The following is a 27,200-nucleotide window of genomic DNA, read 5'->3' as shown; positions in this document are numbered from 1 at the left end:
AATTGCTGTGAGTGGAATGTGCACATATTTTGAGTTATGGATGTATCTTTTAGTGTATGTATACGTGTAGGTTAGAACAACAATGGAAATCAGTAACTTTACTGTTTAATCCTTGACATTGTCATTAAATATGTATTTGCAGTGTTGATCTGTTTTACATTTAGATATGTCAAAAAGATCAAATCAAATGAGGTGTGTTTATATAATATGCATGTAACATATGCCTCATTGTATGTGTCTCACATGTGGAAGCATACAGTGTGTGACGTCCCCGCTGCAGCCAAGGACCTTTGTTGCACGTCATCATCTGGATGTACATGATTATGCAAACATATGTGTATATTTGTGCATATATGTGTACATGCAAGCATACAGTACATGGAAAGTGTGTGCAGGTGTAGATGTAAATAGAGCTGGAAAGACAAATAGACTAATCAATTAGACAATTGACAGAAAAATAATAAGCAACTAATACCAGATAATAGATTAATCATTTAAGTGCTATTTAAAGCCTATCAAATGTGGAGATTTCCTGTTTTAAAACACATGAAACAGTATATTAAGAGTTTTACATTGACAAAACAAGACGTTTGAAGACATCCTTTTGAACTTTGAGATATTTAGGTAGATATATTTCACTATTTTCTGACATTTTATAAACCAAGGGATTCATTTCAAATATAATCTGTAGATGAATCAATAATAATAACAAAAAAGTCAATTCTATTTGCACCCTGGGTGTATGCAGCATACTGTAGCAGAAACACGTGATTTGAATACATCCACTTGAACTTTGAGATATTCATGTGAATATTTTTGCATGTGCAGTCATGTGTGTTTTAGCATGACAGGGTCCTTTCCAAATAGAGTGCTCGGCTGTATTCGGGTTGGTGTGCTCTAAAATGAGGGGGGGGGGAAGGGTCTGCAACATTTGAATCTCTAACACCCATCTTTGTCCCTTTGTAAGACGGAGGGTTACGACACATACAGTTCTTCGTCAAACTGCAGGCCGGAGGAGTTCAGCCTGGAATAAAGGCTGTTGCTCGAGGTGTGGACAAACCCTGATGTGAACAGAGGAAGGAATGGATGAGGGAGATGGGGGGAGGAGGGCAGTGGTTTTGGCCTGAAAGCCCGGACGCCTCGGCCAACTCTTTCTATGAATAAAAGAGGGGCAGAGAAAGGAAGATGAAGAGAGAAAGAGGGAGAGACACCGAGTGAAAAGAGTGAGAAAAGGAGGGATGGACTGTCAGGGGCACACTTAAGAAGAGAGGGGAAAAGTATGTGTGCATGTGAGCCAGCTGCAAATCTCTGTGGTTGTGGGACACTTCCAAGATAAGACCCATCTGCCAGGGTGATTTCATTAATAATACAAGCTCTTTGTACAGGGCACTCAATCTCACTCTCTCTCTCTTTCTCTTGCTTCTTTACACACTCTCCGCCCAGGGAGGAGAGCAGGGGCTTGGCCATCTCAACACTCCCCCGTAGTGGCAAGGAGTCGAGCCCATTACAGCCGAGTTGTTGGTTCGTCCACATGTAGGAAAGCTCTCAAGGGGTCACCTCTCAACATGTTAGCTGATAGAGGGAAGGATGGAGGAGGAGGAGCGGAGTAGCCCACCTCTTCAAACCCCCACCGTGATGAGAGGTCTGAGTGCTCAGTGAGGGGTTCCACTCTCATGGTTCGAAACACAGCCACGAAACCACACACACACACACACACACACACACACACACACACACACACACACACACACACACACACACACACACACACACACACACACACACACACACACACACACCACACACACACACACACACACACAACACACACACACACACACCACACAACACACACACACACACACACACACACACACACACACACACACAGCACACACACAACACACACACACACACACACCACACACACACACACACACACACACACACACACACACACACACTACACAACACACACACACACACACACACACACACACACACACACACACACACACACACACACACACACACACACACACACACACACACACACACACACACACACACACACACACACACACACACACACACACACACACACACACCACTCCAACCCCACAAGCGTTGTATTTATTTACAGAATAAATGTCACCCTGGTTCAGATCTGCCATGGCTGACAGGGCCTCTCCCATTTCACTTTCTTTCTCTTTACCATCCCGGCTCTGCCACACATCAACCCGGCTGCATATATTTAAACAGCAAAGTTAACATCTGTGGCAAAACAAGCACTGCTCATATGTGTGTTTCAATAACCTGCAATGCAAGGTATACTTTGAGCAGGTCTGCAGGTAGAGCCTCAGGATCATTCAGACTTTACTGTGACACACACTGAGTCACATAGTAAAACAAATGTGTGTGTTATAGGGAAGTCGATACAAGTCAAAGTGTGTTATACTCTTATTGGTGTGGATCTCTGGACGACCCTGTGTCCTAAAAAGTATGTTCTCTACATTGTATTATGTTATGAGAACATTTTTATTTCTATCGGAGCGCAGTTTGAAATCTTTCCTTTAACAATTTAAAGAAAACTAAACAAAAGTGCAACAAAACTACTTGGCTAAGTTAAGTGAAACGCCCTGGTTTGGCTTAAAAAGAATTGGCTTGTTACGTCATTTAAGTTTTGGAAGTAAATTAAAATGAAGAAATTAATTTCACGACTCTCCTGGGCGAAGTCCACCTCGTGCTCCTTACTAATCCGGTTGAAAAGATTTCCCTTAAAACTCAATTGAACATGTAATGAAGAAGATTAGGGCCACGTGTGAATTGTTTGGGAGAATTCAAAAAAAAGTTTTTAGATTTAAGTCAGGATTCTGAGAAATTATTCACAATTGTGAGAGAAAATGATATTCTGACTTTAATTTCAGAACTCAAATCATTCCCTAAAAAATTCACATATGGTAAGATGTCGAAAAAAAAACGTGTTTTAGGAGCCCATGCTGCTCTCAGTACAGGTTTATGTGTGTGTGTTTGTCCCCTGACTGTCTCCTGACTGTGAAATTGAGCCTCACTGTCACCCATCTGATTGACTCCTAGCTATTCTTAGCCGTGACAATTTGTAAAATTGACAACATTTGTTACAACACAAGTCGCTGCAGGGCAGAGACAAAGAGTTGGCTCAACAGCCCTGAAAGGGAGGCATGCTCAGCCTCAGACACACAAACACACACATGACATGCCAGAATATATGAATCTAAACGAAAGCACTCGCTCACACTCAAAAGACTCATGCAAATCTCACACCTGTACACACACCCCTGCCTCATCTGTGTGTCCTTGAGCTTTGGTATCATTTGTTTAACCCCCCTCTGCTACTCTCATACATATCAGTTTTCTCTCCACCTGACACACCTCTGGATGCTCCTGAATACCAACCTGGGAGACTGATTGATTGCTAAAGCCAATGTGTGTGTGTGTGAGTGTGTGTGTGAGTTTGAGCTGCTGTGATTATAGTTTATGATACATGTCCTGCTGCCTGTAACTCCCTCCCTTCCTTCCCTCCTTAGTCTCTGTTCCTCGCTCCGTCCCTCTCTCCGTGTCTCTGTCACAGCGGCGTTTGGCACATTGAGGGCAGAGCAGTTCCGGCTGGTCGACCTGATGGAGCCGCTGACTCGTGGTGTGGCGTGGATTAACATGGCATGGAGGATCTCAGTCCAGAGCAGCCCCCGTCTGCATCAGCTCTCATCACCGAAACACAGCAGGGCAGGCTGGAACACTGAGGGCCAGCCTGGATGTCCAATTTAAATGTTAAACAGCACCCTGTGGTACCCAACATCAACCACCTCTCAGTTAACTGGTACACAGCACCCTGATCCCAAAGTGTCTTCCAGAGACCTTAACTCCAACATCACCAACCATCACTGGAAGTCCATTCATTTCCCATAGAGGAGAACCAGCCGAAAAGCATTACATAAACAGACCTTCCAACCAGAAAGCAGGCACGTGATGATTGATATATGATGATACATGAGCCACGGAAAACATCAGGACTTCTCTATAACTATGAAAGTTAGAGTAAGAGTCCAACCCAGTCCTCACACTTTGACTATAGGAGCTCCTAAAGGCGGATGCTCTTAGAAATTACATTTTTATATTACTCAATAGGAACTACTCAATAGGAATTTATCAATGGATTATGTTCACTGGCTATGTTTTTCTGTCCAAATTGTACAGTACAGTAGCAGTACAGCAAAGTGGCAAATGTACTTTTTCCTCCAAAATCAGCGCAAATAACGCAAACTTTACACAAGCATAACTACATGTGTTAAAGTGTCGTATAACTTGAATAAAATCCTTCAAATCAATGATTTCTTAATGTGCAACTTTAACCAGAACAACAACAACAGCCACAAAGAACTCACATACATGATTTAAAGCTTGTTCATGGACATATAAGAACAACCAGAAACAATACAAAGCCATTTCTAATTTCCCCTAGGGTGCAAACTGTACAAATAAGCCTGTGATAAATCTCTAATCACTCTCTGGCGCTCCGTCTAACACACGACATGGCACAAGCCTCCTCACACTGCCTCTTTGTGTCACACAGACTTGACACATGCATTACACATCGGCCTGAAAATAAACATGCCGTAAGCGTAAAGGACATGACAAGCATGGATCAGACCAGGGTCCCACAGCGCGGGAACTGGAGACACTCCGGCGATATTGACGTGTGATATTGTGACAAGAGGAGCTCCAGCAAATCAATGGCTGTATGGGGAATGACTCCAATGTGTACAGAAGCGTGTCTGAGGCCGCATGTTGTGGGTCACAGTCTGCGGCATTTTGAAAGGCTTACATGTGATGTGTGCGTTGATATGAAATACTCTTATTGATCAGAGGAGCTGACATTGCTCAAGCTCCAACGATAACGCTTGGTGACATGAAATCTGACACTAAACATGAATTCTTTCAGCTGCAGGCTGCTATGGTTGAAATATACAATAGTCATAAAGTGGATGGGTTTTTTTTCCCGGCGCACAAAGCGAGTTCCACAGAGAAGCAGTTTGGTGGGAAAATCCTGCCCTGACCTCAACCGTATTGTATCCCATCTTTGGGATGAAATGAGACCAGTCCTTTATTGCAGAACATCAGCACTAACTTCACTAAAGCTGTTGTGGCTCAATGAGTGTAAGTTCCTGAGAAGAGCCTTCCCAAAGTAGTGGAGGCTGTGTTTTATATCAGTTTAGTATATATCAATACATTATACTCATTGTTTTGGAAAGGTGTAATGTCTAAGTGCCTTTAGTGAAAAGCATGCCCTTTTTTTTTATTTCATTCAATAAGTGTTTGCTTTGTTTTAAATGAAAGAATTTATATAAATGACATCCATTTTCACTTCTTTGCTTATATGACTGAAGCTAGCAGAAAACACCACCCATTTTCTTTCACACCGTAAACACGCAAAATGAGCATAAAGTGAACCTGACAGTGCAGCTTTTCAAGCTTCTGAAAAAGGTGAACAAACTAATTCTAATGCATTTAGAAAGTTAAAGTAGATTTCTTGTGTGATTATTGAAATTAAAAAGAGTTTCTCTCCATAGGGCGACACAGAGCCCCGACATGTTGTGTTGCAGAGATATTTTGAGTTTCTCAATAACACAAAGAGAAGATGGCTTGCGCGCACACACACACACACACACACACACACACACACACACACACACACACACACACACACACACACACACACACACACACACACACACACACACACACACACACACACACACACACACACACACACACACACACACACACACACACACACACACACACACACACACACACACACACACACACACACACACACACACACACACACACACACACACACACACACACACACACACACACACACACACACACACACACACACACACACACACACACACACACACACACACACACACACACACACACACAAGAACCTGTGCATATGTTTGAGTGTGGTGGATTTAAGGATAGGTAAAGGATTTCACTTTGGAGAAATGTTGCCTGATGTTTTCTGTCCTAAACTCTGTAGATTGAATCGTCACGAATATACTCACAGGGAGGGATCATGGATGAGATCTTTGAGGTTGACGCCACTGCGGTCCTCTGCGAGGTTCCGAAAACAGCTGTCACTAACTGGATAGACAGAGAGAGAGAGAGAGGGAAGAAAATCAATTAGCACACAGTTGATAAGCAATCAAACACAAAGCGTTTTAGAGACAGTTGCTATCATTACATCACATGTCATAAAAGTGAGTTAACTAAAAGGAAAAGGTATCAACGGGTATCCGGAAACTGAAGCTTTGTTTCCCTGAGAATCCTTTCCACTCATTTGAGCTCCCCTTTTCAAGAAAAAGAAACACCATTTATTATTTTCTAAACTGTGTAATGGTTGGCCACGTGTGATTACTTATGGTGGGACACTGAACTGATCCTCAGAAGTAGAAAATGACCAAACACACCAAAGTTATCTTTCTTTGATCAGATGGTGAAACCTAAAGGAGAAGACACTCCGATCCAAGCACATTACATTACATTACATTACATGTCACTTGTTAGACGCTTTTATCCAAAGTGACTAACATACTCAATACTGTGGACAATCCCCACAGGAGCAATTTGGGGTGAAGTGTCTCAGGGACACAACGACATGCTGACTGCAGTGGGGTTTGAACCTGTGACCCCCTGATCCGAACACCAAGGCTCCACTGCGCCACACGCCTCCACATCTAAGAATAGTTCTGTGTTGCATTTCTGTATTCATATTTACACCTGTGACAATAAGCTACATTTTGGTTTTCAGTGTAGTTGTTTATAAAAAAGTCTGGTGTGACCTGGTATATTTTCTTCTCTATCTTTGTATGTTACAAATCAAATATGGCCGTTATGTGAATAAAGAAAACACTGACATCACCTTCACCATGCAGGCTTTTTGATCAGTCCCTGTGAAGCCACACCTTCATCATCTCTAACCTCTCCTTGCAAACCCACGGCTTCCCCTCTCCTGCAGAGCAGGTGCGAGCCACATGAGTCATCTCGGTGATCACAGGCGGATAGAGTGACGGATAGTGTGAGACATGGGGAGATGAAAATGGGGGGGGGAAAAATCACAAAGTGAGAGTAGACAGGAAGAGACAGACGAGGAGGATGAAGAGAGGGACAAGGTGTTTTGTGATCTAACGGGGGCAAACGTGAACGGACACACTCGTGTCTTGAAATAGATGCAAACCGAAGGAGGGAGGAGGGAGGTCGATGGTGGTGCAGTGGATTTAATCCAAAAAACTTGATAGCTTGATAGCTAGTTGTAGGCAAAACTGGAAATGTCATGATGTTAGTCCAATGAAGTGCCATGATCCATGAACGTGAGGAGGGGTGGAGGGAGGGGATGGGAGAGGCAAGAATGGTGTAAAAAATGAAAGTGGGATGGCAAAGGGGGGGAAGGAAGGAAGCTGGAGGATGGAGCGATGAGATTGAGGGGTGGTGGGGAAGAAAATGGGAGATTGAAAAAGAAATGAAAATAATGTAAGATGGACGGATTTCTTTAAAGGGGGTGGGGGTGATGAGGGGGAAAGCAGTGGTGATGGGGCAGCGCTGTGGAGATGGAGGTAAACAGAGGGTGCAGGACGTTGCTCTGGGCTCTGGCAAATAAATGGGAGAGTGCTGACATTTGCACACCGAGCCAGCTCAGAAAGAGAGGGAGAAACAAGAGGGACAGAAAGACTGCGGGGGGGGGGGGGGGGGGGGGGGGGGAGGCGAGATGTAGCAAGAAAAAAGGTTGAGGGAGGAGAGAAAAAGGGGAGCAAGCAGCACATGGAATACACACCACCCTGGCTTTAGAGGGGCACTGCTGCATAAGTGTGTGTGTGTGTGAAGAGGGAACTTCCTTCAAGACTGCAGTATTACACACACACACACACACACACACACACACACACACACACACACACACACACACACACACACACCAACACACACACAACACACAACACGCACACACACACACACACACACACACACACCACACACACACACACACACACACACACCACACACACACACACACACACACACACCACACACACACCACACACACACACCACACACACACACCACACACACACACACACCACACACACACACACACACACACACACACACACACACACACACACACACACACACACACACACACACACACACACACACACACACACAGCTCTCCTCAGTCTTTCTCTCCCAGCTACCCCTTGATCTAAAAATAGCCGTTCCACTCTCCTACAAGAGGCAGCAACCATTCTGAACCAATCAACACGCTCTGTCAAAGGCATCGGTACCCACCACCCCTCGATGTGTGTGTGTGTGCGTGCATGTGTGCAACAAGGGGAACTCCTGAGTGAAGGTAATAAAACTGCCCCTCCCTGCACGGGCTAGTAGAAATGGTGTGAAAGTGATCTCTTCCACAAAACAAAAGAAACAGAAAGCAAGAGGGAGAAAAGAGTGGGAAACAAAAAAAGGGAGAAAGTGAGTGAGAGTGGAAGAGAGGGAAATCTGGCTGCAGTTGAAACAGGCTTCAAAGGAATATTAATGTGATCCTGTGCATGAGCTGAAGACAGGGGAGAGAAGGGGGAAGAGGGAGGGAGGATGGAGGACGAGGAGTGAGAGGGGAGGGGGATAAGGCGTGCGAGAATTGATGACGTTTGTTCCCTCCCACCTCTGAAGCTCCGCCCATGCACCTTTCTCCAGGTAAATCTGCAGCTCAGCTTTCAGCGGTGCACTGCATCATCTCCGTGTCCGCACTAAATCCCGCAATGTGGGAAAGCCAGGGACTACATGTTCACAGAAGCTGCCCACTTAACATTGCCTCTGCTTTAAACCCTCTAATGATTTGGACTCAAACTTGATCCCTAAGCAGCCACTCTTAACCCAAGCTCATGGTCAAAGTGAAGACGCAATGCAGTGACCCCGTCCCCCCCCAGAGGACGCTATCCCCCATCGTACATACGGTGCACAGCGAGCTAAAAGGTCAATGCTTCTACATGGCTGGGTAACCACCAGAAGACTGCAAGAGGCCAGACAGACAGTTGTCAGAGTCGAGGATGGTTCTACACTGGAACATCATACTGCTATTATGGGGTCAGGCATTTTAAGATGCTCATATGTAGGAAATGAAACTTCCATTCACTCGATTTTCATATCTGACATTCCTGATATTAAGTGCAACCAAAGACTGCTCTTTAACATGCAGACATTATATGCATTTGTTCTTTCTGGGAGTGTTGTTATTATTATTATTTATTTATGTTTCCATTTGTATTAATCAGCTTTAATTTGTAGGTGCAAAATAGAATAGGATTTGGTTTACTGTAAAGCTCCAAAAGAAAGAATTTTTTATTTTTTGTCAAACCACTGTTTTCAAGGTCACGAGTCAACAAAAAAGTTCAAACTAAAATATTCAGCTGGGTAAAAACTATGCTACAAAGTGCATTGATATATATAACAAAAAGTATAAATGAAAATAGTGAAAAAATAACAATTTTTTTTAAACTTGAAAAAAACGGATTTGAGGTGTGTCATTATGTCTTAAAGCTCCCATGTCATGCTTTTCCGGTTATTACCCGTCCCCTTGTGTGTTATGAAGGTTTTTATGCATGTAAACGGTGTGCAGAGTCAAAACCCTCAAAGTACACCCTGTAGCGAGTAAAACTCTAACACAGAAAATACCTCCCCAAAACGCCTCGTTGGAGATACGTCACTGGCCATTTGAGTCTTCCATTTCGTTCCGGGTACGGCATGATGTCAAGCGGTACCCGGAACGAAATGGACCAATCCCGAAGAGCCGCTACGTTACGTCCGCGGAGCCGTTACGTTAAGCCCCCGCTGATTGGTCCAAATTGACCAATCCACGGACTTCCTCACACACACATCTGTGTGCAGGGAGCAGGCAGCTCAGCTGATTTCTCCTCCCTGGCTGCAGGCTGATAACAGACAGTTGGGATCGCGGCAAAATTCTCTCTGCAGACCCATTCTCACAGCGTTTATCAACCTTTTTCTTACTCAATATCAAGCCACACTTATTGTTTTTACTTCGGATGTGACTTTGTGTGTGCTCAGGATGAATTTGGCTGTGTTTCGCTATGTATCCTAAACAAGGAAGCAACACCTCCACGGAGCTCAGCGCGATTCACAACGTCCCGACCAATCAGAGCACACCGTGCTCACAGGGAGGGTGGGGGCTGGAGCTTTTGGAGCTACAACGAGCCGTTAAAGGCAAATAGTGAAATTCAGTGAATACAAGTAGTTTACAGAGATGCTGTATGAGAAACCAATGTGAGTTTGGAAAAATGCACAGTATAAATCTATTTTAGTATACCTCAACAATGGAATTATGATCAGTGGAAATGGCCATGACACCTCTCCTTTAAACCCCACTGTATATATTTATATTGGAATCTTTGTAATTATATGATCTCTCAATTTGATATCTATTGTCTGGTGCCTATGCTTGTATTGACTCCTATCATCCCATATTTGCCTCCTCCTATGAGTGTGTGAGTGTTGAAGCCTGATGTCCCCGGGCTCCAGCAGTGGGAGGAGAGCAGGAGGCCTGTGCTTCAGAAGCATTACACAGGCCAACACTACTCACACATGGGATCCAGGCGTGCACAGCCAAACACTTGCGTTTACTCTCAAAGGGTTAATCGCTAAGCCAAAGCAGAGCAGGAGAGATCAGCACACAGGGGAAAACATCAAGAGACCAAAGAGAGCTGATCATGGAGGGAAAATGTCAATAAAGAGCGGAAGTGAACGAGAACACACAGAGGGAATTATGCTTATAAGGAAAGGAACGGGGAGTGGGAAAAGTATCTATGGCAAAAGTGTTTCTGTAGTGCTGTGTTCATGTGCTGGCTCTTCTGGACGTAAAACAGTGTAGAACCATCTACCACGTCTAAAAAATACAACCATATAGCCAAGTACTGTTTTATAAAAAGTCAGATGTTAATTCACTGTTACAACAATAACAAGATCAGACAAAAAGGAAGGTCGTGTATTGTCCTTATTTACGGTAGGGCTACTTGTGCTTTACTTGTGAATTTAAATTAAATGTAAATATTGTACCTTTTTTACTAGTCTACTTTTCAGGTTACAATTTGACATACTTTTCCTGTCCAATGAAAAGTTGACTTTTTAGAGATGGACAGTTTAAACTCACTTTACCAGTTTGACTCATAGGACATTTATTTTGAGCATATTAACAATAAACACTGAACAGACAAAAAATACATGAACAAACCAAACAAATGAGCAAAGGTGGCGGGAGAAACAGGTGGTGTGATTGTATTAGCATTAACTGCTAAGTAAGCTAGCCGTGAAAAGACAGTGAATCAACTAACTACAGGGTTCATACACTTTTTCACCAATGCTTCTCCATGACTTCTCCATGACCTATACCTAATTTTCCATGACCAAAAACATTACTCTGTCTCAGCGGTACCACTGAAAATGGTTTATTTGAACATGGAACAGGAAAATAAGGTCTGAAACATGTTGTGCCTATCTAAAACAAATCAAATAATAGGCTTACTAGCTTCTACACGCTAAAGCAACTAAAATCTCTCACCAGCAAAATACCTCGTCAGTTAAATGCCATTTTACGTTTCATTACTATACGATACAGTATTTATTATCATTATAGTATTACTATTTCGGCGATTAGCTAAAATATAAATTATATTTGATGCAATTTTAGTCACATTTCCATGACTTTTCCAAATTTTGGGGAAAAATATTGTTTTCCATAACTTTTCCAGGGCCTGGAATTAGCATTTTGAATTTCCATGAGTTTTCCAGGTTTGTAATGACCGTAAGAACCCTGTAACTAGTTTTGTAATATAGATAGCTTTGTGAAAAAAACACCTGCTATCGTAAGATAGCTTATAAATAAAGAAATAAATGTACTTTACCAATTATTGTAACAGTAAGTGATGTATGTGTGCTACCAGATGTAAATCAAAAGCAAAAGATTAAGCACTTATTTTTTAAGATCATATCATGAGCTGTTTTACCTCCAATCACTGATGCTAGTAGCCCCTCATCTGTGCATTACAGTCAATTGCAGCTATAGCACACATGCTAGGTGTCTTTCCCTCATAGCCTAGAGAAACTCTAGGTTAGCTAGCAGGCTATGTGCTGTCAGTCTGTTAGCCGCTAGCAGAGAAGATTCATAAAACGGCTTATATGTTCCACTCAATCATTTCCAGGACATAAAGCAGTCAGCACTCATTATCTCCCTGGGATCCCACACTAATGGGGTTTCCCTTATAGCAGGTCACACACACACACACACACACACACACACACACACACACACACACACACACACACACACACACACACATCACACACACACACACACCACAGCACACACACACACACACCACACACACACCACACACACACACACACACACACACACACACACACACACACACACACACACACACACACACACACACACACACACACACACACACACACACACACACACACACACACACAACACACACACACACACACACACACACACACACACCCCGGAGAGGCTAATACACTTCTTTCAGGTACATGAACACCCACACACACACACACACACACCGCCTTGGACATCTTGCCATGGATCAGCAATTTTACAACATGTGCTACAAATCACAGCGCAAGACAGAGCGCCGAGAGTGGCTTGTGCCAAAGTCTGCCTCCAGCCCAATTATGACAGTGTTTATCCATCATTATGGCACTATGCTGTCCTTAAAAGGAAACACAATAATCTACAGCTGTCTTGTTTTTCTTTTGATATTGTGTGAAGTTCTAGTCAAGAATTCAATGTCCAATTTCCATTACGTTAAACATGCTTTTCCAGTTCAAATGTAATTCATCCTGACACAAGAGCTCAATCCGTTTGTCCAAAAACATGAATACAGAAAAATGGGCAAATCCAACAGTGAAGGGAGAGCATTGCCTTCATCATCTGAACAGCCCACTTGGCATCTGTATTGTTTCCTGTTCTTTATCGGCTAACAGCAGTGCCAATGGCCCTCCAGCCCTGAAGAAGCTACTATGGAGGTCGAACATTGGATTGGGCTGACATCTGCTGGTGGGAGGGACAACACCTCTGCACACCAATAAGCCTCCGCCAAAGTGATATCACTGCATCCTGTCTCCTTTTCTACTGGCTTGTTCTGTGTCAAATGGAAACACTGGGCCCCAGGCCTCGGATTAAATGAGCTTAATGATGAATAGAGGTATGGACCCGCCTCCAGATTGTAATGGGGTGGGGTAGACATTTGACTAGGGGGCTTTCAGTACAACAACCAGAAGAGGAGAGGAGCACTGGTGCACAAATACCAGCATCTTCATTCCATGGCAGGCTACATTTCCAAATTAATAAAAGCTTCACGGTGCTGGGTAAAATATAGTAACAGCAATAACAGCAGATAACCTAATCTAATATAAGCCCACTGTATCTTAGCAACCTTGTTAATTCTGAGAGGAGCAGTGGGGTAAGCAGCAGAAGCACAGCATCCATCATCAAAGACACACCCAGCAGCAACACACACATATACACACACACACAGCAATTACTCACAAACTCTCAAACCCACGACACCACGCACATGCACATGCTATCTTACCATTAGCCACTATCTCAATCACCCTGTGATGCAGATGAATGCATACACATGTGCAGGGCGACACACTCAGGCACATGCACACAGATCCTCAGGCTTACTGTAAGCAGCCGGGAGAATGGAGGGGGTGTGGAGCGGAACAATGGGATCCTAATCGTCGGGCTGCATTTCAAAGCCTCTCCCCTCTACAACACTGTTTCTAGATAAGATTTGAAAATGCTATTTATATCCGCAGGGAAAGGAGCCAACCAGCGGCTTGATTTTCATTTATTTGAAGTCAGATCTAAATTGGGGTGGAGTTACATAATACAAGGAGTGCGACACTCCACCTGCTACTGCCGAGCCAGCCATTGAGGAACACTACGGAGGGAAACGGACCAAGAAACGCACCGGGCCCACGCTAATGCTGCAGCTAATAATTACTCCATCGGCTTAATAACCATCGCTTACTACACCAAAGGAGCTCGGCTCATCCGTGTGGGTACAGCAGTGGGCCGATCCGCATCTCAAATCCAAAACTACTCCAGCACATAGCCAGGATGAAATCCGGCAACCATGCTGAGCCAAGGACAAAACACAACATGGCCCAGTCCCCCCCCACGCACCAGATGTGCAGAGACAGAAAGACAGAGAGGGGAAAGACAGCTCTGTTCTTCACAGCTGTGGCCCTGGCTCCCCCCTACCTGTCCCCCCCCCCCAGAGAGGAGACGGAGCTCCATCCCAGAGTTGGGAGGGAGGTGGAGAGGTGGTATAGGATGGACATTTGGTGTTTAGGGAGTGTGAGCAGAACCTAATCCTGACAGGATTAAGAGAGCATTTCATACTGGATGAGAGGAGGGAGAACAGAGAGATGAGGAGATGGGATCAGCGGTGGGAATACTTGGAAAGCAAAAAGGGAGGGCAGGGGTGGGTGCAGGATATAAAAGAGAGTAGTAAAATGGGAAGAGGGGGACATGACTGGTAGGGGGAGGATACAAGGAGATACATGCAGGGGAATGCATAAAAAAACATGGAGGGGTGAATGAGATGAAAAAGATGAAGGGAAGATGCCTACTTTCCTTTCTTTTTGCCATCTTTGCAAGATCATAAATGGGAGTGTTCAATTATGGGAAGTGCGTGTCAAGATGGATGTGTCAGTAAAAAGAAATAGGGAGTGCTGTACTGGGTCAAGAAACTCGATGTTGGTGATGTTAAATAAAAAAATCAGGCGCTTGTTCAAGAATTGGACAATTATTGAGTAAATATTAGGGCTTTTATTGTTATTATTTGAAAGAAAAGAGTAAGGGTGTCAATTTGAAAAATACAGTATCAATGACACCTAATTTGCCCCTGACATTATCGTCTGATCTGTATCTTGATACGGAATCTAGATAACAGTATCTGACCATGATGGGCCTTTGCAGTTTTACCAACTATTATGAAGACTTATGTTTATCTCAATTCTGCTCACACTGGGATTGATTATATTGGTGGACACTCTACGAAACACAACATCAATATTTACTTTATAGGCCTTTTGGTCCATTCTGTATGGAAAGTGCATGTGACTAAATGATTCATCAATTAATAGTTTTCCGAAACACTTTCACTACTGATCACTACCCTGCACACCCACCCCTTTGACCATTGCTCTTGAGCAAGGCCACCAAGATATGCAGTGTTCCTCTGTCCTATTATCTTTAGTTGAATATCTTTGGGTTTTTGGCTTGTTGGTTGGACAAGAAAAGCAATTTGAGACAACCTATGACATTTCTAGGAACTACTTGTGACATATAATAGACTGATGATGAATTGGTTAATAAAGAAACTACTCAACAGATGAATTTATCACAAATTCCATCACTGCTTGCACTTTGGAAGATGTTTTATAAAACTCCAGAGGCCTGCTCCAGAGACCAAACCCCGACACCAGCACACTTAAACAGAAACAAACAATACATACTCACACTATTTTCAGGAAACACACTCAAAGACAATCAACAAAACACCAACAATCAAAGCAGAACATATTATTTTCCCTTTCCCCAGATATTAACTGAACTTCTTTCCATGAGGCAGAGCGTGTCCAAAAACGATGTGTCTGTTTCTCCTGATCTAGCCGAGTCAGCCCACTCTCAGTCACTTCTCACACTCTGCACAGCACTCACCTGAACCCCTCTTTGTCACAAGTGCGAGACTGGAGCCCTCAACAAAGGCCTCTCGTATTGATGTTTTATTAACATGGCCATAAATATTGAAAGGACACTTACTAATGAAGCCTCAGAAAAAAAACTTCCAGAGACAATTTACAGCGTTAGGGAATACAGCGACCTTGAATATGGCACCCTACCTCCCCCCCCCCCCCCTTTCTACTTCGCCTTTCTCATTTCCCACGCCTTGACTGGAGTGCCCCTGCAGCTCACACACACACACACACACACACACACACACACACACACACACACACACCACACACACACACACACACACACACACACACACACACACACACACACACACACACACACACACACACACACACACACACACACACACACACACACACACACAGCACACACACACACACACACACACACACCACACACACACACACACACACACACACACCACACACACACACACACACACACACACACACACACACACACACACACACACACACACACACACACACACACACACACACACACTTCTATGTTTTTCTTGTTCAATGAAATCAATGGATTGGAGGGGCTTGACGAACCACCACACCCCTTGTGAATATTAATCATAAATCACAGGCTCGGGGTATAATGAGGCTTGTTTCTAATGACAACAGGCGTGAGGGATGTGTCTGTGGCTCGCTGGCATTATCATATAGGAGTGTGCACGTGGGCCCGGCCTGTGTGTGGCTGTGGGAGGGTGAGGTATCGTAGCCTTTTTTTTCCACATGTAGCATGACATTTCAGTGGCAGAGGGCCCACGGCAAGCCAGCTCTCCGTGGCATTTCCAACAGCTGTTTACACACATAGACACAAACCTAATGTGTGTTCTCTGAACACTTGAGTGCATGTGGTGTATGTGCAGTGCAGCCATTCATATGATGCAGTTCACTATGAAAACCATGATACATCGCATACTACTTTTGGACAAAAAGTAATTCAACAAGCACCCAAAAAGAGACTGACAAAAAACACATCACAATGATCAAAGTGGCATATCTTTGTTCAAAGTATTACAAAAATGACATTTTAAAATTGAACAGTATCTTTTTCCGTAGAAAACTCCAATTTTAACTAGATTTAGCTTTCAAAATGTGTATGTAAATCAAACTCAAATACCTTCTATAGCCATCTGCAGATGAAAGTTATTATTAACAACTTGTTTCAGGCAATGCAAATCCAAATGCTCAACTATTACGTGCAGAACCTTCAAATATTGATACCCATGTATTTGAGGTGAAAGGATCATTAATCAAAAAACTATTAACAATCAGTTGGCCATTTTGAAACTACAAAAACACACAATTTACTGCGGGTCATGGAGTGCCGTAACAGTGTGATATATCTTCCACCTGAAAACAGTCTTTGGTTGAGGACAGACACTTGCTGGCAGAGAGCATACTAACCATAAAAAGATAACTAACTTTAATTAGCAATAGCAGGTCAAATGTATCTCAATGTTTTGGATAATGCAAAGGAAACCGGAGCGATTTGTAAATGTTGGAACGTATTGAATACTAGTCTTTTGTTTCCAAGAAACCCAACACTAAGAAAAAGTGTCTCAAAGACACATACCTCAAAATCATACAAAGTCAAATCAAAACTGTCTGCATTGCCAGACACCTTAATAGACGATAGAAAGAGAATAATGTGCGTGTGTAATTTGTGTGAACAGACTCTTTCATTTGGCAGGTTTTAAGAATTCTGCAGCTCAGAAAACAACATATGTTGTAGACAACAAGGGTAAAATCATTACAAGCTGTCAGAAATACAAATAAATACATGAATTCACACCTAACAGGCATATTCTTTCCTTTTTTTTCTTCAACTCAGCTCCGTCTGTGAGTGTTATCTACGGCTGCTCCATTAGTGAGCCAGGTACCATTCTCTTGTTAGAAGCCAAAATGAGCTTGAGAGCAGCTCTATTGATTTCAATAGAAATGTGCTTACACTGGCATCAATATAGCTGCACATTTCTGATACCTCCCGTTAGAAGCTTCCCTCCTCTCCCCTTCTGCCTCCACATGCCTCCGTCTCCCCCCCCCCCCCCCCCTCCCCCCTCCCCCCTCTCCTCCTTCATCCTTCCAAGCTGCTGATGCAGGGAAACCCAGGGCTGCACCAGTACCACCACGGCTAAGCTGCTCATTCCAGTTTGAATCCTCAGAGAAGCTGGGTGAATCTGCATGGAAGACACTCGCTCCATTCATTTCACTTTGCTGCATATGACCACAGATAGATGATGTGGAGAGCAGACCGGCTCTGAAATGGAGAGCTATTGGCTAACATTAGCAATGGGGCTCTTTATCTGCCGGCTTTAAGAGTTTGCAGAGAAACGTATGTGCTTAGGCCTAATCAGATCAGGTATTGATTGGTCTTCATAGAGGAAGCTTAATGTTCTCTCTGCTTCTCTGTGATCTCTCACTCAGGGAGGAAGAGAGGGGAGACCATAGGCAGAAGGGAGGGAGAGACGGAGGTCAAGGGTCATGCTGCGCCTGCACTCAGTCTTACAAGGTCAAGGTTGGGCTGGCAGATGGCCATTCAAAATCAATGGAAGGCTTCTGATCAAAGTGAACGGTCACAGTCATGCTGACCAGGGGAATCGTTTGATGGGCAAAGCAAGTTCACACGCACAACCCCAATTGGGCTTGAGCGTGTCTCAAGAGGTGCGGCTGTCAAGGCGATTTCTGGAGCAAGGAGACACGACCATATTGTAAGTGACACATTGTTCACTAAGTGGAAAGTTAATCTAAACTGCATCTCCACAGGGTTCCCATGTGGCGAAGATGGCAGCCTCATCATCGTCTGGTCCACCGGCTGCCCTCCTCATGACCAGCCCCTGCTCCCTGCCCACACATCCCATTTCATGCCAGCCACGCTTCCAAAAAAGGCAAGACAAAAGCCCGATGAGCACAGCTGCGGCTTTAGCACATTGTGCCGACAATCGTCGTGAAATCAGTGGAACAAAGCAAAGTGGAACTCTGCAGCACCCCACACTATGCAGCATTAAGCTAAGGGTGCCTCTGTCTGTGGATTCATGAGGAAAATACACTTCCAGCCACTGCTCAACACCGGCAGCTCCATCAGATTCCAATTTTATGTACGAAATATATCATTTGATAAAGTGAAAAAGATGACTGTAGTAACGGACAAGTTGCAGCCACAGGTGGAGGAAGTACTCAAATATTTTTGGTTAAAAGTAGCAAGTATAAGCATCAATAAATACTTAAGGTATAAGGTTTAAGGACGGCCCATTAAAGAACTATATACCTCATAATTATCGATGCATTAAGGTGGTAATCACACAAGACATAAAAAGGCATTGTGCAAGAAGTGTTGCAACAATAGATATATTTTCGTAACTGCTACGTTCATGAGTGCCACACCAAAAAAACATCAGAGAAGAAATGACCTCAAAAGGTTTATAGTAGGAATCAAGGCGTTCCATTTGATGTTTCATGATGTGATGTTAATGTGTGAGTGGGTGGTTGGTAATACAGTACATGTGTGTGTCTGCGTGAACCATTCGACTCTCCTTATTTCCCAGGATGCAGAGTTTAACATGCCCACACACACACACACACACACACACACACACACTCACGCACGCACACTAACAAACTCACGCACACACACACACACACACACACACACGGAGTGCCCCGGGCCCAGCTGTACTAATGAAGCAGCCTGTAAGCAGCTACCTTCATTACATTCAATCCTCTGGACAGTGTCAGCAATTACATTGCAGCTTCCCACTGTCAGGGCTCACACATGTACACACACACACACACACACACACACACACAAACACACTCATACACACACACCCAGTTGGAAACTTGTCCTTCCTCTCAAGGCTAATGCTAGCTGAGGTTGTTGAAGGCAGGAGTTCCTGCTCTTCTTTGGTGGTGGGTGTTTGGCTCGGACTCGCCTGTTTAAAAACACATCTAACTCTGCCCTCCACCACATCAGCACCCTGTGACGTCTCCCTCTCTCTCTCTCAGCCTCTCTGTATGTTGGAGCAGAAGGACGCCTGGAGGCGAGCGGGGGGGCTGCCTAATAGAGTGCTCCACTTGCCATATTTCACACATCTCATCACGTATCCCACAGAGACACACATACATGTACATGTCAGTGCAGGGGAAACCGAGAGGGAAGCCCCTGGAGGAGCCAGAGCATTCAGGGACTTTTCCAGGGATTGATTTGACTGTTAGGCTGAGCAGGAATTGAAACCTGTTACCTTTAATTATTAGGCAAATATGTACTGAGAGAAATAAGACTCACTAGTGCTGACAAAGATATACAAATGTATGTGATGATATGCAAATAAATTATGCTAATCACAAATGCATTTTCCTTTCCCCTAGGTCTACAACTGATGATTACTGCTTAGTTTGCCAATTATTACCTCCGCCAAGGATGGTATGTTTTCGGCTTGGTTTGTCTGTCTGTTTGTCATTCTGCAGGATAACGAAAAAACTATGGCCCTCATTTCTCTAAACTTACAACCTACTTTGGATTGGAAATAAAACCTTAAAGCTGCTCTTTCTATCATCCATTCAATCTTTAGATGACTTCTTCAATCACTTAGCTTAACAATTGTAAGACATGTCAGAAGAGTGCAACAATGCCCATCACAGTAATCAGGAACCCAAGTCAGCATGTTCAAATGACTTGTTTAGTCTATTCATGAGTCCAAAACCCAAACATGTTTCATTAACAATGATATAAAACAAAGAGAAGTCAAATCCTGTCAGTTGACTTATCATTTCAACTCTAGTTTTTAGACTCTTCCAACGTCCTCCCATCATCACATCTATGTTGCGTTTAAGTGCTGGTGCCAAAATCAGACGTCAAGCTTTTCAGCACATTCATGTGGATTTTTACAAGTAGTGCTGAGACTTATCTCTCTCCATAAATCTGCTGCGGCAATATCAAAAGACAGAATACAAAAGAACAGGTGGGGCGATGAAGCAGAACAGAGGCAATTGAGTGAGAAATCCCCCGACTCACTTTTTCAAATGTACACAGTCATGTGCCCCGATTGAAAACAACCAGTCATGCCTATGGCAAAACCATACATGATGCAAATGGCAACACAGCTGGTGAGCCACGCCACGTCACGTCAATCAAACTGGTTATTGTGTGTGTGTATGTGTGTGTGTGTGAGAGTGTGTGTGTGTATGGGATTAGCATTTTGTGGCAGTGATGCAAGTGTGTGTGTGTGTGGGGGCGGGTATCTATTAAATGTTGATCCCCAAGTGGCATGATCTGAAAGGGTTTTGTGGTAGAAACGGAAAAAGCATGACGCTGAATAATAGAGGAGAATGGGAGAACACCTTGACCACACTCACACTCTCACACACACACCCCCCCCACATGCACACACACACTGGGCTGAGGTCGGCCATCAAACACACCTCGTTAGGGAGAAGCTGGCCTTCTCCATTATTCACATGTACATGTTCCCCTCACACTGCTCGCTCCCTCGCTTCGCCGGTGAGATGGAGTGAGTTGACAGCTAAAGGTAAAAAAGTGAGAAAGGTGGACCGAGAGAGGAAGGTGAGGAGACGGGGACCGAAATAGCGAGCGAGAAAAAGCAAGATGGTTGGAGATAAAATGTGATATACGAGTGGGAAGGAGAGAGCGTTATATTTATCTCCGAAGTCCCAAGTCTTGTAACACTCGTCAAACTCCATTTCAATTATCATTGATATGGAATTGATTAGTGAAAGTGATGTAAATATAAATGTGTGAGCAAGCCAATGACTGATATAATTACTGTCAATTATGAATGCAATCGCAGCGATCGCTACTTAGCAACTGTAAACACTGCAGGGAAAAGCCTTTTTAATTGAGAACCATCAAAAATCGCGTGGATGTTTGAGTTTTTCCCCCCAAGTATCATCCTTTTCTGAGTGCGTCTCCTTTGCATTTGTCGCCAAAACATTTGAAACACTACTCAAACAAATTCAAACAACTACGGTGGTTCCCAGAAGCGTGTGTCAAACAAATCAATCAGCGCGTTGCTGCTCGACATGGCCGGTCTTGTGGGCCTCGGGAAGAAGGCATGGAGGGGAGGAAGGAGAGAGGGAGGGAGTTTAAACAAGTGACAAGCCAATGGACACCCTGGCAGCGTGTCAAGAAGGAGAGGAAAGGCCGTTGCCAAGGGTGACAGCCAGAAGTCACACAGCGCTACACATCTTTCTAGCAGCGCTTCTTCTTGGTACAGACGCTTGTCTTTGTTTGAGTGTCCAGCGCTTCCTAACCTCAAGCTTTTCTATTGGCTGTTGTTAACATGGTTACATTTAAAGGGGCCCTGTTCAACTTTGTGGGGTCTTCCCTTTCCAGTGGTGTGGTGTGGTGTGTTGTATAGGTTTTTGTGCATGTAAAATCCCAAAGTTCTCTGCCACACACTCCAATGCCTCGATTGGACTCCTTTTTTTACTTCTGCAACACAGTGACATCACTTTGTAACACTTGCACTTCTATTGGCTAGCGCTCCAAAGCATTATATGTGATAGGCTTAGGCGGGACATCTCTTACTGTTGACCAATCACAACACCCGGCCAGCTAACCAATCAGAGCAGACTGGGCTCTGGTTTCAGACAGAGGGTGAAAAGAGGTGCTGCAGCACAGGCAGTATGAGAAAAATAAAGAGCTTTCTGAACATAGAAGCATGGAGACATGTCACAGTAGAGACACAACATACTAATATAATAATAATAGGGCCCCTTTAAAAATAAAAAGGAGACATGTTGTCATGCACACCTTTTACGACAAAAGCTACACATATTGTGCAAATTATTTACTTCACTTTCACTAGCTTGGTTTCTTCTGTCTTTTGTTTTCCAACCCTCTTCAAACTACCCCCAACTCTCTCTCTCTCTGTTTGGCAAACAGCAACAAATGTCGAAATACTGAAAACCTGAGTGATGTTGACATAAATGAAGTTCCCTGTCTCTTCTAGCAGTGAGCCAGATTTAATAGCTGCTGCACTACATGGAAGATGTGAGGAGTATTTCCCTTCCCAGCTTCTGATTCTTGTCAGCGCTGATGGTCTAATAAACTGTTGCTTTGCGGCTCAAGGAGCTGCAAAATCTCTAATATAAATGTTTACATCGACCAGGTTAAAAATGGGATGTTGGCTAGTCAAGAAAATGTTAAAACCTTAAGATCACTACACTACAAACAACCAGATAAAGCAGATCTAATATACATTTAAACTGAAAATGTGGGTATTCCTAATGGTTTAATATGGCTAAAAGAGGGTTACACTGTGTTAGCATTGTTAGCCTAGCCCCTGATCTCAATTAGGGGCTCCTTGCGACAACAGCCCCCCCCCCCCCCCGTCCTGTGACAGATGATGGATACAGGCGAGCTGACCTCTCCTAAGTGAAACATGAGGGAGGTATACGTTTCAGACACCTATTAGCCGAGGACTGATAAAGACGTGAGGCGGCATGGCAGCACACAGGGCAACGCTGATGAATCAATGATTTCTTTTCTGTTTCTCTCAAATGTTTTTCCTCGTCCTTCCTGCATCCTCAAACACCCCCCCCCCCCTCTGTACCTCCAGTCCTAATTAACACCTCAAGCCGGGACACGGGATCCAGAGGCAGCGGGCCACGAGTGTGACTCATCAGTTAAAACGCACCGCTGTATCTTTATCTCGATCTGTATCGCCATCACTCAGCGGCTTCTCTGCTTGCACAGGTTATCGCGAGGACCGACCCAAGCAAAGTGTGGTGGGGAGGGGGGGGTGATAGTCGTCTCTTCAGAAAGAAACAATAAACCAAGAAGTGTAATTTGTCTTAAAAGGAAAATGTCCTTAAGACATCCGCGCTGTATCATCAGCACTTATGTCAAAAACAGGAATTAGTTTGAGTTCTTGAGTAAAGGGAGTAGAGCATTTAATGATACTGGAAAAGAAAGTTGGAACCTATAACTATACATAATAAAAAAGTAGTACAGACATCGTATCTCTCCCCAATGACCAAATTGTAGATTCGCAAATTCATTTTTTGAGATACAGTAGAATAGGAAGAGAGAAAGTTTGCAATGGAAATGCCTTTGCCAGATTACAAAATGAAAATCTGGCATAACATACAATTCAGAATAGGAACAGAACTTTTTTGACAAGTGACAATAGACACGTTTTTGCTTCAAATGACTGCTATAAAGTAACTGCTGACTGCACTATGTAGTGGCTATATAAAGACACCATCAGAGAAGACCACTGAAGGAGGATGCAAAGCAGGTACAGTAAAGACGGAGGGTGCTAAAAATCAAGGTAAAACAAAAGTGAACCTTGACAAAGAATACATTCAGTAGAGGTCCAGTGGAGGTTTCCACTTTAAACGTCATGTGTTTTTACGGCAGCCAACCAGAAACTCATTCTGGAAGGAGGTGCGCTGAGAAACAACAATATGTATAATGTGTAAATGTCTGACCTTGGGGCACACCAAGTGACAGAGTCTGTATCTTAACATGTAACTATGCTAACGTATATTTTCTTTCCTTTTACGTGTGTAAATAAATATGTTTATTGGGATTCTAATGAGGAGAACTTCACCTGCAATGAACCAGGAAGTTGCCCAACATTTGAGTCAAAGGGTTTGGACAGGTTCCTCACCACTCATGAAACACTTGCTGGAAGGTGTAACAACTCATTTTAGAATGTCCTGTTTATCACTAACACACATAAATAGCACACAATAGCTCCAAGCTCTGCATGTCCGGTGCAAGTTTTTCTGTAAAAACAAGGTAAGTGCTGACACAAAAAAGCACCAGCATCTCTTTTGCTTACTCCCAAAGATATCACGCACATCTTCCACTTTCCTTTTGTCTACGCTAGCCTCTTGTGATTATCACCTCGAATGAATGACAGACTGTAACACGGCTTCAGGCCAGGAGGGAGTGGGAACGGACCGACTCTCCTACACCTACGCATCCAGTCTGGGAATAGCTTTCCAGCCCCGACGGAGCTCTTCTCCGGAGAGCTGACAAGAGCCTACAAGAAACTCTGCTCCGCCGAAGACCGTCTGCCTCTTGTTCCAACTCTCATCCCAATTAAAGAATATTCACAGCACGGGAGGATTATTTCCATGGCCTATGAAAGCAGAGAGAGAGGGGTGTGTGCAAAAGGGGAGGAGAAGTCACCCCCCCCCCCTCCCGCCCCGACACACACTCCACTCCCCACTACTCCAAGCTGAAAATAATTCCTTTGCAGTGAAGACTTCATTCTCATTCTGTGTTCGTGTCCCTGATCCTGTATTGTGTATTCTGGTCGTGCGGTCCACCTGCCATACTGCTGTCCACTGTCACAGCTGTGTGTGTGTGTGTGTGTGTGTGTGTGTGTGTGTGTGTGTGTGATGCAGAGAGAGAAAGAGAAAGCACAAGCAAGTGAAGGGTCAGTTTGTGTTTAAATCGCTGCTACAGTATGAGCCCCACCCAAAACGAAAGATACATTTTTGTCTGACCACGTGCAATCAAACGGATCAAAAACATTTCTAGTGTAACTAACGTTGGATAAAACCATTCTGGTGCGTGCTTATTCTCTGACAGTGCAACCATTTTGTCTTTATGTCCCTTTAAATGCCAATGTTATCAATGTTTTAGACATAAACATGTGACTTATATTACAGTCTGCACAAAATAACCCTCACATTTTGACTATAATTAAGGATGAGAAATAAGAAACAGGAACAACTGTATGCCCCATTTTTTTTCCTCCATCTTCCCTGTTTGTCTCTTCTCTTCCAAGTCTCAAACTAGCATATTGTTGAACAGATGCCCACATATTGTTGCAAGGGAACACCCCAGTAGCAGCTTAGAGATGATTCAACCATAGGCAGACATAGAGAGTTGGGTCAAAGCAGGAAAGAAAAGCAGGAATAAAATCATGCTAGTGTGTAGACGCATGCCTGGGGCTCTCCGATTCCCATCCAAACCACGTATCTTTATATCACCAGTGAAGCGAATGCTAACATGTATTTTGTCTTTTTCATTCATGATGTCATCCATGTCAGGATGTTACGTTTGGCTGTCTCATGGTCAACACAGTGAACAACGGGAAGGCATAATGAGTGTGATGCTAATGGGAGGAGAGACAGACCAGTTACAAAGACTTTACAAATATGTGAAGAGGTCGCAAGGCACAGATTAAGACATTTCAATGGTGAAGAACAAGATCATTTGTATACATCTTGAGTCTGCTTTAAAGACTGATGGGGTATTTTTGTCTGTCCCCATGGGTATCTGGCCAAAAGTAGACTACTTGAAGTTCCCAATATTACAATTGAGTTTGAAAGCAGAATGTTTTTATCTCACAATTTAGAAAGTCAACATTGTCTGTCATTTTGAAAGCTAACCTCAGTTGGCTTGAGGAAGCCTGTAGACAGCTATGTGCTACGTGCCATATGTTGTACTCGGCTCTTCTTTTCACCAGGAACTCAATGGGTGTAACCATAGGGTTAACATGCACAGAGTTGTTACGCTTGTATCCCCAAACTAATCAGAAGGGCAAGTCAAGGCCAAATGCTCTATCTCACAAAGTTAACCAAAGTGAAAATGGATTTGCAATGCACGCCATGATTCGGAACGGCTCCAAAATGTAAGGGGTTTCCGTTGGCCCCTGCTCAACCCTTTCACCAAGTTTCATGAACATCGAGGACAGTCGTTTTCCTACGGTGACCAACAGACAAACAACCCTCATGACGGACATATTACAGTTATTTCTATTATTTGTATTTCTATATCTATGTGGTAAAGATATGCAAAATGACATGTTAATACTTGTTTCCATTAAGAATAGTTTGTTGCAACGAAGAAAGAAAGTTGTTTTGGGAAATGCTGGAAATTCTTAACTGAAACAAAACTGATGTATGCCTTGTATCGAAAGGACAAGCTCTGCCATCAACGCCCACAAACACGTGACACCCAAAGCTGACATGCTCAGACACACCGGGACATATTTCCAGAGCACAAATGAGGTGTTAATACAAACTGAGAATAAAAGCAGATGAAGCAGGCTTGGTGCGAATCTTCTGCACGTCACAGTCAGATGATGTCAAAAGTGTGCCTCGGATAGTAGCTTCCCTTTAATTGTACAATTCTTGGCTTGCATTTCAGACAGTAGATTGAGTCATTCAGAAAGAGACAGCGAGAGGAGATTGCTCCATAACCTGGCAGCCTCCCACACCGTTCAGTGACAGATGACGGCGTCTCTCCTTCTTTTGGTCAAGGTGCTCTGGCACGC

General features: G+C 43.7%; 1 protein-coding gene across 13 annotated transcripts in view; it reads right to left on the bottom strand.

The window, feature by feature from the left end:
• The window catches only part of gphnb (gephyrin b), an 84,406-nt gene that overhangs the window by 52,447 nt on the left and 4,759 nt on the right, over positions 1-27,200 (bottom strand). For all 13 annotated transcript variants that reach the window (XR_004556332.1, XR_004556333.1, XM_034135433.1 and 10 more), the window contains exon 2: positions 6,114-6,192. Coding sequence is in view for 11 of the 13 variants with exons in the window: in XM_034135433.1 (XP_033991324.1) it covers positions 6,114-6,192 (79 nt within the window). In the remaining 2 variants the exon portion in view is untranslated. The remainder of the gene's footprint in view (positions 1-6,113; positions 6,193-27,200) is intronic.

This window comes from Trematomus bernacchii, unplaced genomic scaffold (genome assembly GCF_902827165.1).
Source record: "Trematomus bernacchii unplaced genomic scaffold, fTreBer1.1, whole genome shotgun sequence".
Lineage (NCBI taxonomy): Eukaryota > Metazoa > Chordata > Actinopteri > Perciformes > Nototheniidae > Trematomus > Trematomus bernacchii.
Note: the sequence above shows the minus strand (reverse complement) of the source record. Positions and strands in the feature narration are given on the sequence as shown.